The sequence below is a fragment of the Clavelina lepadiformis genome, chromosome 9, assembly GCF_947623445.1.
Source record: "Clavelina lepadiformis chromosome 9, kaClaLepa1.1, whole genome shotgun sequence".
NCBI classification, from domain to species: Eukaryota; Metazoa; Chordata; class Ascidiacea; order Aplousobranchia; family Clavelinidae; genus Clavelina; species Clavelina lepadiformis.
Genome location: NC_135248.1, coordinates 9,965,550 through 9,981,488, shown reverse-complemented (window position 1 = coordinate 9,981,488; position 15,939 = coordinate 9,965,550). Strand labels below are relative to the sequence as shown.

The 15,939-nt window shown below is 35.2% G+C and overlaps 2 protein-coding genes and 1 long non-coding RNA gene across 4 annotated transcripts; 1 reads left to right on the top strand and 2 right to left on the bottom strand.

Moving 5' to 3' along the window:
• The first annotated feature begins 1 nt into the window (after nucleotide 1).
• Nucleotides 2-1,136, top strand: LOC143470840 (uncharacterized). The gene is made up of 2 exons (XR_013119410.1): nucleotides 2-620; nucleotides 773-1,136. It is a non-coding gene; the product is annotated as an uncharacterized LOC143470840 (long non-coding RNA).
• A 345-nt stretch (nucleotides 1,137-1,481) lies between these two features.
• LOC143470788 (uncharacterized) lies at nucleotides 1,482-3,450 on the bottom strand. Its single transcript, XM_076969059.1, has 3 exons — nucleotides 3,072-3,450; nucleotides 2,205-2,375; nucleotides 1,482-2,027 (listed from the first exon to the last, which is right to left on the bottom strand). Exons 1-3 carry the CDS (start codon nucleotides 3,235-3,237, stop codon nucleotides 1,810-1,812), a joined length of 555 nt encoding a protein of 184 aa, XP_076825174.1. The 5' UTR covers nucleotides 3,238-3,450; the 3' UTR covers nucleotides 1,482-1,809.
• Nucleotides 3,451-3,696: 246 nt separating this feature from the next.
• On the bottom strand, nucleotides 3,697-13,892 carry LOC143470301 (zinc finger TRAF-type-containing protein 1-A-like). 2 transcript variants are annotated; one of them, XM_076968346.1, is made up of 8 exons: nucleotides 13,819-13,888; nucleotides 12,303-12,464; nucleotides 7,254-7,364; nucleotides 6,559-6,737; nucleotides 6,325-6,463; nucleotides 5,515-5,670; nucleotides 5,029-5,118; nucleotides 3,697-4,944 (listed from the first exon to the last, which is right to left on the bottom strand). In XM_076968346.1, exons 2-8 carry the CDS (start codon nucleotides 12,438-12,440, stop codon nucleotides 4,741-4,743), a joined length of 1,017 nt encoding a protein of 338 aa, XP_076824461.1. In that variant the 5' UTR covers nucleotides 12,441-12,464; nucleotides 13,819-13,888; the 3' UTR covers nucleotides 3,697-4,740. The 2 variants fall into 2 exon arrangements, with proteins under 2 accessions (XP_076824461.1, XP_076824462.1); XM_076968347.1 differs by lacking the exon at nucleotides 5,515-5,670 and having other exon boundaries at nucleotides 13,819-13,892.
• Nucleotides 13,893-15,939: the final 2,047 nt, after the last annotated feature.

Sequence of the window (15,939 nt, the reverse complement as noted above, 5' to 3'; positions counted from 1 at the left end):
GTCAAACACACGCTTCCCCGCTTAACCGTAATTGCTTGGGGACGTTTGAAGAAAAAGCGCGTTTCCGATAATTATTGAAGCGTGACTACAGCGGCTTATACTCACTCAGACAGGGGTGACCAGCATTGTTGGTTGTGTTAATTCTTATTTCTTGGTTTGTTCTGTATAGGTAGGCTAACCATACGTCCCGTTTTAGTCGGGACAGTCGCGGTTTTTAAGGCTTTGTCCCGGCGTCCCGGTCAGTCAACCAAAACGTCCCGCTTTGGCATTTAGTTAGCCAGCATTACCCTGCACTACACGAATATTAGCATGCTGTGATTGGTTTGTTTAGCCAACTTGCTGAAGAGTGATGCCTGATGCGTGTTCTTGTTGCGTTGTGTTCGATGTAACAGTAATTGTTACGTAATTCTCGCCGGTAATTGGTCCAGTAGTGGGTTGAATGTTAGCGCATTCGCTAGTTCAGTAATAGTAGGCTTGTAGGAGAAGGTGTTCTTTTTGCGGTTAAGTTATTGAAAGAACTTATTTCGTACCGGTACTTGTTTGCATTTCATTCTGCAAAAATCATTATCTGACAAGACTCGTTGTTCTGAAGCGTCCCGGTTTTCAATCACAAAAATATGGTATGCCTAACTACATTCCATAAAGAACTTTTTGTTGTGGTAGAAAAACATGGAAACAGTGTTGTAGTTGATAATGCTGGAGTGCAGTATAAACGTAATGTGTCGCATGTAAAAAATTTAATGCTGATAATGATGCAATTGATTGTGATTAGGTGGAAACACCGGAAACTCAAACCAGTGTTGCAAATACAAGTCGTGAAGTTACTATACCCTCTATTAATCTACGGCCTCGTAACGACCTCAAGAAACCGGGGCGTTTTGATGATTTTGTACAATGTGTTTTTTGAATACGACTTGGGTATGAAAATCTTTAATGATCCTGTTTTATGCACAGTGAACTGTATTCTTTAATGTTACAAAATTTAGTAGGGAATTATACATTTGACATGAGAGGAAATGTAGTGTCTGTTCGATGTTCGTATTAACGCAACCATGTGTTTATTGATGTGTTATGTTGGAAACACTGCGATCATGTTGCGAGTTGACATTGGCAAATTAAAGTCATTTTGGAGCGTGTTAGCGAGTGAATGTTATAATTAGAATACTACAGTATAACCTTATGTCGGTCGAAATGTCTTAATATTACAACAGAAATAGTTGACAAGAGAAGGTTTTTGTTATAGGTGCTGTACACTTTCCAAATGAAGACGCCAATAAGATGTATATTGAATTACAATCACCATGTCTAACTTAGATAACTCGTCTGTTGATCTTGGTGATTCATTCGACTAACTTTGCTCGCTGGTAGAAGTGCAAGCTTATTTAATGTGAAAGCGATTATGAGTTAAAATGTTCGACATGAAAAACGCAGCAAATCATAGCAGGTGCAGCGAGAAAACAATGTTTAGACACTGGGACTCTGGGAGATACATATAGTTAAAGCTGACACATTGACACATAGATAAATAAACAGTATTAAGGTTAAGAGGCGGGCATTTCCAATAACGACTTCTTATCACAATAGATGCTCGAAAACAACCTGGAAACATACTAAAAAGAGTGCTCACACAACGTTATTCAGAGCAAATTTCCAATCATCAGTCGACATTTTACGTCTTTATCAAAAAACAAATTCATAAACTTCAATGAATAACTAGAAAACACTTTTACAAGAATTGATGTCATGGTATTAGAAAATACCACGAAGGCCGCTGCAGGCCTGTCTTTTAGGATACTACGCTAGTACTGTTTACCAGTTGTCAAAATCGGACCAAGGGCTATCTTCACGTTTTGGACGAAATCTGCTCACACAATTTAACTTGAAACCTGCCCTAATGCAAACTCCAAGTAAACAAACAAACGAACATATACCAAATGCAGCCCAGCCGCAATAATAAGAATAACCATATACATAGTGTGTGCTGTACAAGATTGTCAAAACAATCATCGCGACGAGGATGAGCAAACCTAAAAACAGAAAATTTACGATTTTACCTTGAAATGTGTTTCGTATTCTGATTTCTGTGATAAATCAATTTCTTTTAATATCTTAATATTGTAACTTTATTATGATGCGAATATCTTTACAAACGAAAGGTAACATTTTAGAAAAGGTAATGTAGTTTAAATTACATACTGTGCTACCTGAAACGCCACTGGTGAAAGCGTTTAAGACGACCATGACCTTGTTGTTTGTATCGTGTTGTTTCACAGCATGGTAAGACCACGCTACGTTAACAGATAAAGCGAAAAAAGCAGCAAATACACCGCACCACACGAAGAAGGCTCCAGCAAAAAATGCACCAGTTTTATCTTCTGCATATACAGTAGTCAAATAAATGTTTGAAAAAGGGCAAGATATTACAAATAAGCTACTTTTATAACTTTTTAGTATTTCTCCTATAAATGTAAGAGGTTTATGTAGTGGTTTGTTGAGGTTTCAATTTTACAGGAATCAATTGTATTTTAATTAGAGGTCACACATTGATCCGTTTTTATTACAGAATTTTATTAAGCTAATAACTATTTTTATGATGTTTATTTTAAATTAATCATTGCGATAATTTACAACTCAGGATGGGACATAAAACACCACCTAATTCCCCCTGTCTCTTGGTTTGTTAACTTATTTCTTCAAGTATTCCAACGACAGCTTAATTTTTTAATGCTTATCGTGAACTCACACATCTTGGTACTGTACTTATATTAAATTTCAACTCACACTAGGCTTATGCATGATGACTGTGTAGCTACTCGCATGCAGTTTCGACTCTGAAGAGTGCCACAAAGGTAAAGTATGCGATGAGTACTGCAGAGGGAACGGAGCTCATCAGCATATTTACAACCATAGCTCTTATCACTTGAGGTCAAATTTGGCCAGATTTCTTTAAATGATATTAGGGAAATGATAGGCGAGCCCAATCGCTACAACTGCTTAGAATTTCGCGGGTGCTACAAGACACTTTTGAATTTTTAACATATGTTTTGCTTTACACTCAATTTTAAACATACCTTTGGTATACGGGTAACATCTAGACATGTTGCAGTATGTGTGAAGTCCAGTTGAGAACCCAGTATCAGGATTACTGGCCCAATGAGGTGTTGCTAATGACGTTACTACGCAAGCAAATGCGCCAAGGGTAAAGAATGTGAAGATATGAGCCAGCAATTGAGTCATTGTAGACAAGTTTGGTTTGTCTGCAGAAGCAAACTCGGGGAAACAGCTGACCACTACTTTCAAAGTCTTTTCTAACTTCTCGTCAGAACACAGGTCACTCTTATCAACCGCATAACTAATTTTGAAGCTGTAGAAGAGAAGCCTTTAGATTGTTATCTTTGCACTCCTGAGTCCTGACTGCTAGTTTTGCACCACTTGGTCTATCAGATTCTTTCCAAATTACCTTGGAGCCATGAGTTACGCTACTACAAAAAATGATTTATGGTAAAACAAATTGTTACCGTTCCAGCTTTGTATGCCAGATAATTAGTTAAATATTAACCCGTTTTACAAGTTTGTTGTTTTACCAGGCGACTGGTAATTGTCTCCAACCCTATCACACGGTTGCAATTGTGCATGTTTTAATTTGTTGTCAGTTGACTACTCCTTTACTTCTACGAAACAAACCGTGCCCACCTGTGCATGTAACAACGGTATTTATTTTTATTCTGCTGCCTTAAATCATGAAACACCTCAAGAAATCTAATGCAAACTTATATAGTATTTGTAGAATTCAACGTCTCTGCAAGCAGATAAAGCCATTCGAAGTACAGTAAATCCAAAAATAAAACATCAACCATTTAATTTACATAGAAAATGACAAAAAATAAGAGTGGGAGCGATCCTATCATAGAAATTTGAGTAGCAAAAATTCAACAAATCGTGCACCAAGACAGATTGCCATAACAAATGGTCAACCTGCTTGAATTGAAGTCTAATGTTGATAAAAAATGTCGCTGGCTTTCCAAGTCAGTTGGGTACAAGCCCCGTTTTTTTCCAGATACATAAAGTTTATTATTAGGTTCTTTTCTTCAGTGCAAATAACAAAACTATAAAATTGATGTGAAGGAAATGCCTTGACGATTAAAAACAAAAATTTTCTTGGAAACATATAGTTACCAATGTATATAAATTCAGAATAAATAATATAAGTTATAAATATGTTTAAATGACAGATATGTTGTGCATTCGTTCTATGCGACTCTAAAACTTCTTAACCGAAATGTGTAGTCGTTTCATAGTATGCTGTATTAAAATAAATAGTTTAGCGAATTCGATAAAGTGGATCCTAGAAATAAGTGGCAAGAGGTAACCTAAGAATAATTCCATGCACAGTAAAAACACTGGTGAAGCATGCACCACCAAAAACAGCATAAAAGATTTAAATGAAGCGCAAATAAAAAGTTATATATGGAAAGCAAGTTAACAATGTGTATAAAGCAAAACTACTTTCACTACTCTTCTATTCAAAGCTTATTTACCTTAACACCACGTTCATGGAAACACATGAAACAACTTTGATGTTCGACAAGGCAAAGCAGAGAAAACAACACAGAGGTAAAATAGATAACATCCCTGAATCAAATGTCCCAGCCGGGCAAACAAGAATTTATAGAAATTAATAAGACGAAAACTGCTACATCAAATGTAGATGCAAATAACACATCTAAATTAAAAAAATCATTATCGCTTATGTTGAAACATGAAGAGCCTAATATTAATAACTTTTGAGCCCAAAAGTCGATTCACATCTCGAGTTTTAAGTGGTTCAAGAGTTGATTCGGTAATATCTGAAGTAAAACGTGTGTAGCAAGGCTTGGCTTCAATAATGACATCATCATATGGGGCCCGTAGCAACAAGATATCTATTTCCAACGGCTCTGATATCTGGAGGTAAGCAACATTTCTACACGTTAAATCCACCCTGTTTACTTTAAAATATAGTAGTGCAATTTCTTTAGTCTAAAAAACCTTTGATTTTAGAAGTAGCTGATATGTTAGTCCTCTTTCTGCTGATAGTGTGGGATTAGATGGGTGCTGTTCCACCGCCGTAACAAAGGCCTGATAAATATAAGAAACCCAAAGTTACCACAAGGACAAGGTCATATCCTATTAAATAGGTATAACTGATATATGCATTCAGACTTGGCAAACATTTTTTTAATTTCCCGAAAACTACTACTTGAATCCACTCCAATCAAAGAATTGTGACAATATTTTTGGTCGTTAGATAATATATGCAAGGAATATATCAAAATCTTAACATTCATTGTGACTTGCTCGGCGGTGACTGTAATATCACAGAGCATACGTTAAGAAAGAGGATCCAATTTTCGTTTACTAACCGAAACTTTTTGAAAACAAAAACGGGTTTACTAACATGTGACGCATGATGCATACAATCTTACAGTTTCAAGCATATTGTCATAAAAGCATTATTAGGTTCTCAGATATCACCTTTACTGCCCATGTCTGTCCCAACAAATGGAATCTGTTTGACTCATAAAAAAGCTTAGTGACAAAATCGTCTGTCCGATATGGTCTTAGCTGTACTTCTGTGTATGATATGTGTTCGCAGCTGAGCAGGTTCATTATATTGTTAAAAGCAGATATCTAAACAAGAATTTGTAGAAAGTTGCTGAACACACTAAACAGATATTTGGGATATATACAGCACAGAAAGAAAGAATAAAAGCTTATATAGTGTATGGTTTCAGAGCAACGCATTCCAACTAAACAAATATCACCACCAAAAGATGATACTGTCAAGTCCTAAAACCCCTTTATATTGCAAGTAGAGAAAGCAACAATGCACTTACAGAAAAGAACCGAAGTGAAAAGTTTCAGGCAAAAATGCCTACCTATTCACTATTTTCACGGCCCTATAACTGACACCCTTCATTTTATGGCCGAATACTGATAAAAGGTTAAGTCAAAGTGCAATGTTAAGGCAAAAGCACATGAAATAGTTAGCTGCTTCAAAGTCAGACGACAAAAAAGCAGTCCGACCAGTGAAAGGACACAACAGACTACTTCTAACTGCTGTATCTGCAGCAATAGGCAAAAAGGCCTTAACAATTAGGGTTAGAAGAAAAAGTGCTTTTATCAAATAAACTTGCCACAAAAGATGTTGGACCACAAATTAAAAGACAAACATTGAAATGTGATGAGTTAAAAAAATTAATAAGAAATTTCTTGGTGTGACTAAATTATTAAGAATCTGTTTGTACATTGATACTGTTACATATGGTCAAAGTGAACCAATACTTGATCCTGCTGTTGACTGTTAATTGAATTCAAACACTGCAAAAGTTCAGTTGGGGATTTCATTGAGTGACTACAGCTGTCCACGTGTCTATCAAGTTCATGTGCTGGTCCTGACCAGTGGCAGCCCAGCTGTTTAAACCTGAAAAACAATATAGTATACATGTGGTTACAAGAAATGTTATTGGTAAAAAATTTTACTCACAACAATAAATTTTAAATTGTTAGAAAAAACACCTGCACTTTACTACTCTTTCATTACATTCACAACGTTCATGCAGTGTTATATTGCTTCTGGAAAATACTCCAGAGCAGAAAGAACACTGCACTGGTAGTTCAGAAATAGCTTTTTCTACGGCCAAATTTCGAATGCAAGACCCACGAGTGATGTCAACTCTGCAAGATGGGCAAGTTGCCTGTAAATTAGATTAAGTACCAAGATCAGAACTTAGGCTAATGTAAATCAGATTAACATATTTTTTCGATTGTAAACACACGGCTTATAAAGTTTTTTGTCATCATTTTTGTTGCTAGCATTTTTTTTCATCAAACTGAAATTTTATCTGTTTGTCATATTGTTGCGTAAAGTAGGAGGTAGAGGCTTACTGTACCTTATGAGACCTGTTTGTCATATTGCCATAAAAATTAGTGAGTAATCTGTGAAGGCTAACTGTACCTAATGTGACTATGACTTATAATCAAGTAAATACGGTACAAGCATATAATGGTAATTGCTCTTATATTTCAAACTATTAGTTGCCATATCCCTTACATTACATTAACTCGCACTAGAACTCTAGTTAACTTAATAGTTAATAATATACACTGTACAAATACATTGGAAGAACATAACATTCTAATGTTGACAAGCTGTGAAAAAAGACCAATGTAAAAGCTAGTGTATGAGAGCTGAAACCGGCTGCATACTGTACCTGCTCATCTTTTAGGCGACCATCAGCCAGAAGATGATGGTAGCAGCCAACACACATTAGGTGACCATGGCAGCACTGCATACACACAGAACTTGGGAGGTCTAGGCACACCTATGGTATGCAGTTAGAAGTTTACAAGCAGCTCATGTTAGGTTAAAATGCACAATACACATATATTATGCTTTGGTATATATTCTGGTCATTGCAGAAACTGCAGTTTTATGAAAACTTTTCTTGCAAATGACCATTTGAAACAAGCAAAAAATAACTGATGGCAACCAGGAACAAGTTTAGAACTTTTAGCATACTGTATGTTAAGGATTCAGAAAATTAATGGCAAAACTGAAACTCACAAATCTGGCACATCAGGAGATGTATAACCAGGGCTTTGGAGCCGGAGCCGTGTATTTTCAACGGAGCTGGAGAGGGAGCCGGAGCTCTATGTGAAATTTAAATGGAGCTGGAACCAGTTGTTTGAAAAATAGCTCCGGCTCCGATGTATTTCATAAGATGCTATGCTACTAGCCTACTACTATTGGCTGAATTCACATAATTTAACAGTAACCCTTCACAAAATTAAGAATTGCTGGGGAGTTGACAGCAGAGCAGTCACATGTTCATAGCTGCAACCGATGGTACTGACTACTGACTGACCCATTGAGCTAGATATTCAAAAATTGAGCGTTCATCCTTAAACCTCAGTTTTTGACGTAATGGAGCCGGAGCAGTGGTATCAATGAGCTCCGGAGCTGGAGCTAATTTATGATAAAAGAGAGCTCCGGAGCTGGAGCAGATTAACATTTACGCCTGCTCCAAAGCCCTGTGTATAACCAAGTGACCCTGTAACAGTCAACCTCAAAGTTTTCACATAGCAAAAGATCAATATTAATACTGACTAGAAATGACTCTACAGGCCTTTAAATACAGTTATAAACCAGAAAAGCATCCTTTGCCCAGTGGCAAACACCGTAAAGATTAAAGATGACATGTTAAATGTAAAGAATGTGCTTAACCATCTATAGAAGTACGTAATGGAATAAATCAATTTTAACGCGTTTGGGCTTTGCACTTTGAAAGCAAAGTTAGTATTGAAGAACTTTTGCACAAAGTATGTTCAATTAAATAGCAATTACTGGGAAAATTGGTTTTGGGAAAATTTGGCCGGCTAATAGCCGCTAGAAGCAGAAAGCTCTAAGCGACTATAGCCATTAGCCGTTGGAGAGAATTTCAATTTGAGAATTATTAGACATGTTGGAGAGAATTTGGAGCCAAATTTTTGATAATCCATTGACTCCCGGAAATTTGTTGCACTCTTAATCGTTTTAATGCTAAATACTTTGATATCTTGAAAAACCTTATGATTTAGCATGACATAAATTGCTAATACAACCTTTTTCATAACAATAAATGGCAGTTTTGCCTGCAATTAACAATGTGACATGAAAGTTAGCGACTATGGCAGCTAATCGCTTGTTAACGGCTAATGCCATCCGGCTTGTGACTAAATTTCCAGCCCTAAATTATTGGCATATTATATTTTGTGATTTGATAATTAAGATACAACTTAGGTAGGATCAAAACTGATTTAGTTCACCAAACTGTTGCAATCAAAGAAACAAAAGAAGAATGCCTCCCTCCAGGAGGCAAAGTAAATTGGCAGACTGGGAGATACATAAAACGCTTACAATCCAGTGTTGCCCGAACCAAGTGTTCAACGAGGAACTGGGGTTTGCCCACACTGACTCTACCATTCTTTGCAAATGCAACACCACAGAGCAAATACAAGCAAACACCGTTTGACGTGCCCTATGCTGAAAGAACCGTGTTCCATCACTGGCCTGGCCAAATTCAACCAATAAGTAAGACAGTGCACCATTAAATTGGAAAACTCGATCTGGAAGAGTCGACTATGTATAGAATTAAACCAAATCAGGAATATTCATAACGTTCTTATCTTGCTGTCTATACTGCAACTATATGCTACAACTCTAATTATGATATGAATTATATAGTTTATAGTTTAATAATTATATAACTGTAGTTAATTTATACAGTCAGTATTGCACTACTGTATATACATGATTCCATTCCACAAATTCAAAATAAGTAACTCTATATATTAAAACATTGATGCTTTGTTTGGTACTAGGTAGTTTACGCAATGCTAAATAACTAATGAAATGCATTTACATGTCACATTTATCGACAAAAAAAGTAGCATCTATATCTGTAACCTATGTTTGTCTGTTATCTTTAGATAGTGGAAATATGAATGGTGCAACGACGTTTATAAAAAAAAATATATATATATATATAAATAAAGTTCCTTAACAGTGCCACACTATATCCTGTTTTTTTATTTTATTTTATAAAGAGTCATTTCATGTATAATTAATCAACCCATTTTTTAAATTTTTTAATCATAGATTTTGATGGTTTGGATATATATTGAACAGCTTCAAAAAATTTGAAATTAAAAAAAAATTGAAAATATCTCAAGTCCTTTTCACGTTATTGCGATTTGAAATTTCCACCATTTGATGAAGATTAGGTTGGTGATCACTGGTCACGCTTAGTGATTTTCTTTAATATCTCTATTTCTGAAGATAGAATAACGAAAAAAATGTCACTTTGATCATTTTGGGGGTCAAGGAATTCATTTCAGCAGATAAAAAGTTTCTTAAACACCTCCTTCACATAATAAATTAGGATTTTTGAATGAAGATCGAAGGCCAAGTTCCTGACGCAGTTATGAAAATAGCAATGATCTCCGAAACAAAATTTTTATAGTATTGTTCCAGTATTTTCCTATGTCCAGAAATTGGACAACTGAAACTTATTTTTGAAATCTGAAACTTATTTTTTGAGCTTTAAGAGAAAAATAAGCTTGAACAACTGCACTGTTCGTGATACACACTTGGACCTAGTGGGGCTAAAGACAAAGGAACTTCATAAAACTGGAAAATTGAATTTGTATGCGAGTCAAAAGTAGAAATTGGTCCAAGACATAAACTACATAATCTCAGCTACCTGCCCACAAGCAATGCTTTGAATGAAAATTCTGGTATCGCTGTTACTCCTAGGTGATTTAATTGTTAGTTATACTCAAACGTGACAGAACATTAACAGATTTCAGGTAATCATAAAAAAAAATAATGTCAATGTTTTGACAATTTTGACTGAGATGCCAACAAAAACTTTGATTAAAAATGGTAGAAGGCAAAAAAATTATTCCTTAACTGTTACAAAAAGTAGGTTTTGTCAATTTCCTTTAAGAAAAAAGCTAAGTTAAAGCACAGGATGTTTATAATGGAGAATGTGCAGATTTTTGAAAAGTTGAGTCGGACAAATTTGCAGTCCTAAAAAATTAAGAGGCACAGGTTAACATTTCTTAAATGAGCTAGTCAATATTAACTGTCATTGTCCATTAGCATAGGCATTCGTGATTGCATTGAAATCTTCTGCAGAAATGCTGTAAGACCTTCCAGTAAGAGTATTTGGTACAGTAACTTTGCAGAGAATTTGCTGGAATGGAACCCAGTACATCTCATCCATTGAGAGCCAAAAAATGACATGTGATAGGCCTGGTGGTTGCATGAATTGCACTTGTGTATCCAGCTGAGCACTGTATACTTCTACTAGCTATCAATCCCACCCACCACTTTCCATCATACTAGCAAGCTGTATAATTAAATCATTGTATGTCATCCCTGCTGCAGTATGAAAAGTAATGCAGCATACAATCTATTCACAAAATGTAGCTTAAATTGCAGAGAATTAACCGCTTTTGTTGATGAACATTCTTAAAAACACTCATACAATTTTTTATTCCAGACATTAAACAAGTGAATTTATCATTTTCATACAAAGATAAAACAGCAGCTTTAGTGCCATCAGATATTTTGATAGATATTTCAAAAAATATCAATTGCATATGCCGCTAATTGTTATTGTTGAATGATAGTGTCTGTTAATCCAAACTTGATGTTGTATAACGTAGTGCAGTTGTTCAAATTCATTTCACTATTTAAGCTCAAAAAAAAGTTCACAATTTTTGGGTACAGGAAAATACTTGAACCATACTACACAAAGATTCAAAAATTTTGTTTTGGAGATCATTGCTATTTTTATAGTTGCGTCATAAACTAGACCTCTGATCTTCATTCAAAAATCTTAATTTACTATGTAAAGGAGATGTTTAAAAAAACTTTTTAACTGCTGAAATGAATTCCTTGAAATGGTAAAAATGACATTTGTTTCATTATTCTATCTTCAGAAATATAAATATTGAAGAAAATCACTAAGCGTAACCAGTGCTCACCAACCTAATCTCCTATAAGTGGTGAAAATTTCAAATTGCAATAACTCAAAAAGGCTTGAAATAGTTTCAAAATTATTTTTCAGAATACCAAATTTTCTAAGGCTCTACAACATAAATCCAAACCATCAAAATTCATTTTACATGCTAACCTACAAATTTACAACCAATTTACAATGAGCAAACACAGCATGTTGCGCCAGAAGTTTGCAGTTTACGATAACAACTTGTAAATTAATTATTAAGTCTCACACTTGTATAGATTTCTAAATAAACCTTTCTTTTTCAGTCTATGAATGCTATCTAGCCTTCGCCAGATTAAAGGCTTGGCATGTCAAGAAAAACAAAGTTAAGACCTCCAACAGGCAAATGTGGTTCCAATGTTTTTGCTGTCGATAAAACGTTTTAGTGATATTATCTAAAGTTAAATACTGTCAAAATTGTGATATCTTAATTCTTCATAATTGCTTTATTACTGTCAAATAAAATTTAGATAATTCCATTTAATGAGACTGTCAAACTCAAACATTGTATACTAAAATTTAATCGAGACATCTTTTCTTAAGACCGAAATTTTGAAATGAGGCTGTGGAGAAAATCTAGCAACTATTCATACATTAAATAATGACCCCCAAACACATTTTAAAATCACAATCTGCAGAATCATTAGATGATGAGCTAAAGCAAAATATAGAGGAATATAACAATTATAAACTGCAAAAAAATCTTACGGTGCAACTTAAAATATAGTTCAAACGTTCTTCAAGTTTTTCCTTCTTATGGTCTGCTATTACTTTAATTTTCTTAGCTGGTGGTACTTCGTCTTCAGTTTTCTCATTCGAAGTACTGGGACAATCATGCTCAGCCATATTTCTTTTGCATTAACCTATTGTCTGTAAAAAAAATTTTAAGTTACAATGTTGTAAACTTTCATAAAAAGAAAACATATTTAAGTTTCTGCTCAAATTGACATACCTTTCAGTAACAACTTTTAGCTAAAATATTACACTGTATACAATATTATTAAACGTACCTAATCATCACTTAAAAACATAAGGTGTAGTATGACAACACTACAATAACTTCAAAGATTAGTTCGTGGCTATTTACGAGAACTGTACATTTTCAAACAACTACGTATGTATAAAAAGTGGAGGCTGCATTAACTACAGTAATTTGCAACCTTGATTTATAGCCTTTTGCAGTCATTTAGCTCGTTTGTCTAAACAACTGGGTGAAATTTCCAATACTTAGCAGTGAAGTGAGATGTTCTTACTTAATAGTAATCTTCTGTAGCAGACATGTACACCTACAGTCAGTTCAACTGTTATTAAACCTGGTGATGGTAGAAACTACAACTTAGTGTGAATGTTAATGCGTAGTCTGCATTTATTTTGTCTTTTAGTTCTCAGCACTAACTTCAAACTCAAGTCCATTAATTACTGTATAATCAATTTATCGGGCATTTGTTGCGATTGTGATTTATTGTTTAGTTATAAATAAGCTCGTTTTTGAAAAATTTTATGGGTGAATGTTCAAGCACATGCTGATACAATCTCTCTAGCTAGCTAAGCAAACATTGCAAGGTCTATAAAAATGTTTGGATCATTTCTTTAAAGCTGTCTTCGATATTTGTAAGCTGATCTCGACCTATACAGCAAGCTTGTCAAGCTGATTATAGTTTTAGTTCTTATTTTGTTGGTAAGTGTTGTCAGAAGGATATCACAAAAGGTGATGCAGTCAGTAACATGGTAATGATTCAAAAAAAAATGTACATTCAAAGGTAATTTTTTCCTGTATCTAAATCAGCTTTCCATACGAGTTTAATTTTTTTTCAAGCTATAATCCCTGTAAAAATTGGCTATATTACCTGCTGTTTGTGAAATGTTTACAGTAGCTTCTAAGTATCAGTAAGATATTGTTACAGTTGATCCCTGGTAAGTTTTAAATCCTTGCTTATTATTACTATCTGCCGGAACAAATGCTCCAAAAAGTTGTGACATTGAGTGCAAGTAAAACATTTATAGCCTATTTTTTTTCGATAAACCGGCTAACCTGCGGAGTTGAAAAATGATTGTGGCTCCTGAATGGAAAAGGTTTCGCACCTTGTCCTCTATAGTGTATTTTCATATCAGTATATCATTGGCTAGGGTTATTGTTATTGACGCAATTTTCAAGCAAAATGTCCGACGTTACATATTCATCTTGTATTTTTGGATTGCGAATTCTTAGTGTATCAATACTGACCTTTAAATAAATTCTGCACATCAGTTTTTTCTTCTGTGTTTTGTTGTTCTGTGAAGCAAAAGTATATTTAACTAGGCTAAGGTTTCTTTTTAAAAATCAAAAAGCTGGAGTGCCGTAGTAGTCGCTACTCGCATTGCTACATATATTATAACGCTGTTCTTGCTTCTGTAGTCTATAGTCTATGAGCGAAGGTCTACAATAAAAATCACATCAAGAATCAGACTGGTTCTTTTGCAAGACGTCATTTGACCAATGAGTCAATCTGTCAATGGCTATGGAAAAAACAAAATGCAAAGTTTTCGCACTTCTCGCTAGCTAGCCTAGCCTAGCTTATAGGCTTGCCTAGGTCAGTAAGGCCTATATCTGTATAAAACTGTCTATAGGTCCTAGATCGTAAGTTACCGTCGGCGGTATACCGTAGGTCAGTAGTCCCAGATTGGAAAGTTTTCTCAAAGCGCGAGTGAATTCTCACACAAAAACAGCAAACTTTCCACTCTGGGGCGAGTGCATAGGCAACCGTTAGGCCTAGTCAAACACATTTAAACGGAAAATACACGTTCTTTCTTTGACCCGAAATACCGGCCAGTGTCGAGTACCACCTTGTACCAGGTTTAGGGAGATCTGTCTCAAATATCACTGCAACTAGGCTACTCAAGAATTGTGTTAAAGCAACATTTCACAAGACTCTTTTAAACAACCTTTCGCTTGCCGTTGCCTCTGAGACAAAAAGACAATTGCCACTTTTCAGCTATGGGCAGATGCATCTCAATAGATGATTGGTCAGAAATTGTTCTTTGTTTTTTTTTTCAATCAGCTGATTTGGTTTAACCCGTTAGATCGATGTGGCATCAAATTCTTTATCCTGGGACAGAGGAAAGTATTTCTGCACGCCCGCCTAACGAGCTTACCGAATGAAATAAATGAATGAATACGCATTATCATTTTCTTTTTTTTTTAATTTTTGTTATGATGCCCGAATTTAGAACTGTTCAGTTTTCAAAAGTATCACTAAACAGGAGCAAGCGTTGTTCATACTTTGAATAATAGAGGTAACCACCAAATGCCAGCTGTACTGCTAGCTGGTGCGCCAGCTACTAAAATAACTGGTTTACCAACTACTAATAGTTTGTATGCCAGCTACTCGCTGACACTAGCATTTTGAGTTACCACTTCGTATCCATGCTTTGCTCAAGGCCAAGGGTATTATTACAACGGCTACCAATATTCGAAAAATCGTGCTTTTAAAGTTCTTTTTCACAGTTTCTTATTAACCTAACTTAAATGTTATAGCATATCATTATCTAAGATCTACTTTTACAGTGAAATAGTAAACTCTCTATTACAGCGATAGCGCAACTGGGAATCGAATCCGAGGTCATGAAAAGGTCCGACCCCTATCCATTGTTCAGTTGTTATTTTATATAGACCATGGCTTACTATAATTGCAGTAACTATAGTAAGTCATGATATAGACCAGGGGTGGGCAAACTTGTTCAATGAAAGAGTCACTTTACGGAAAACTACAAACACCAGCGAGCCGCAAAATCAGTAGTGTCAATACAAATACGGTAAACAATGCATGGATAATGATCAATAATGGATATTGCTATTCAGCTTGAAGAGCCACAAAACACATGTCAGCGAGCCGCAGTTTGCCCACCTTTGATATAGACTCTTTCCGAATTACCGCTGCCATTTTTGGGGGGCAGCAAGAGTAAAATAGCAAGTATTAAATGCGTTTTCACCATAACGCTTCCGTATAGTAACTCAGAGTGAAAACATCAACATGCTATTACTGCAACAAAATGCTTTTTGCCTGAACGTTTGTATTCAAGAAACGAACATAAATCATTGCGTGTCACCGTTTATGTTTTATTTTCGTTTGGTGATTTTATATTTTATTTATATTATCATATTTTATATTTCTTCTATCCGGTAAGAGTATCGTATTTAATCTTTTATGTGTGAAACCTTTGCGACCCGGCTGAAAACAGTCCATGGACCGGTTAGGGACCGCTGTTTTAGAATACAAAGAGTGTCATCTTGCACAATCATGCTAAACCAAGATGGAACAACACGTAGGCCTATTAAACATTAATGTGAAAATTTGTGCTTTATTTG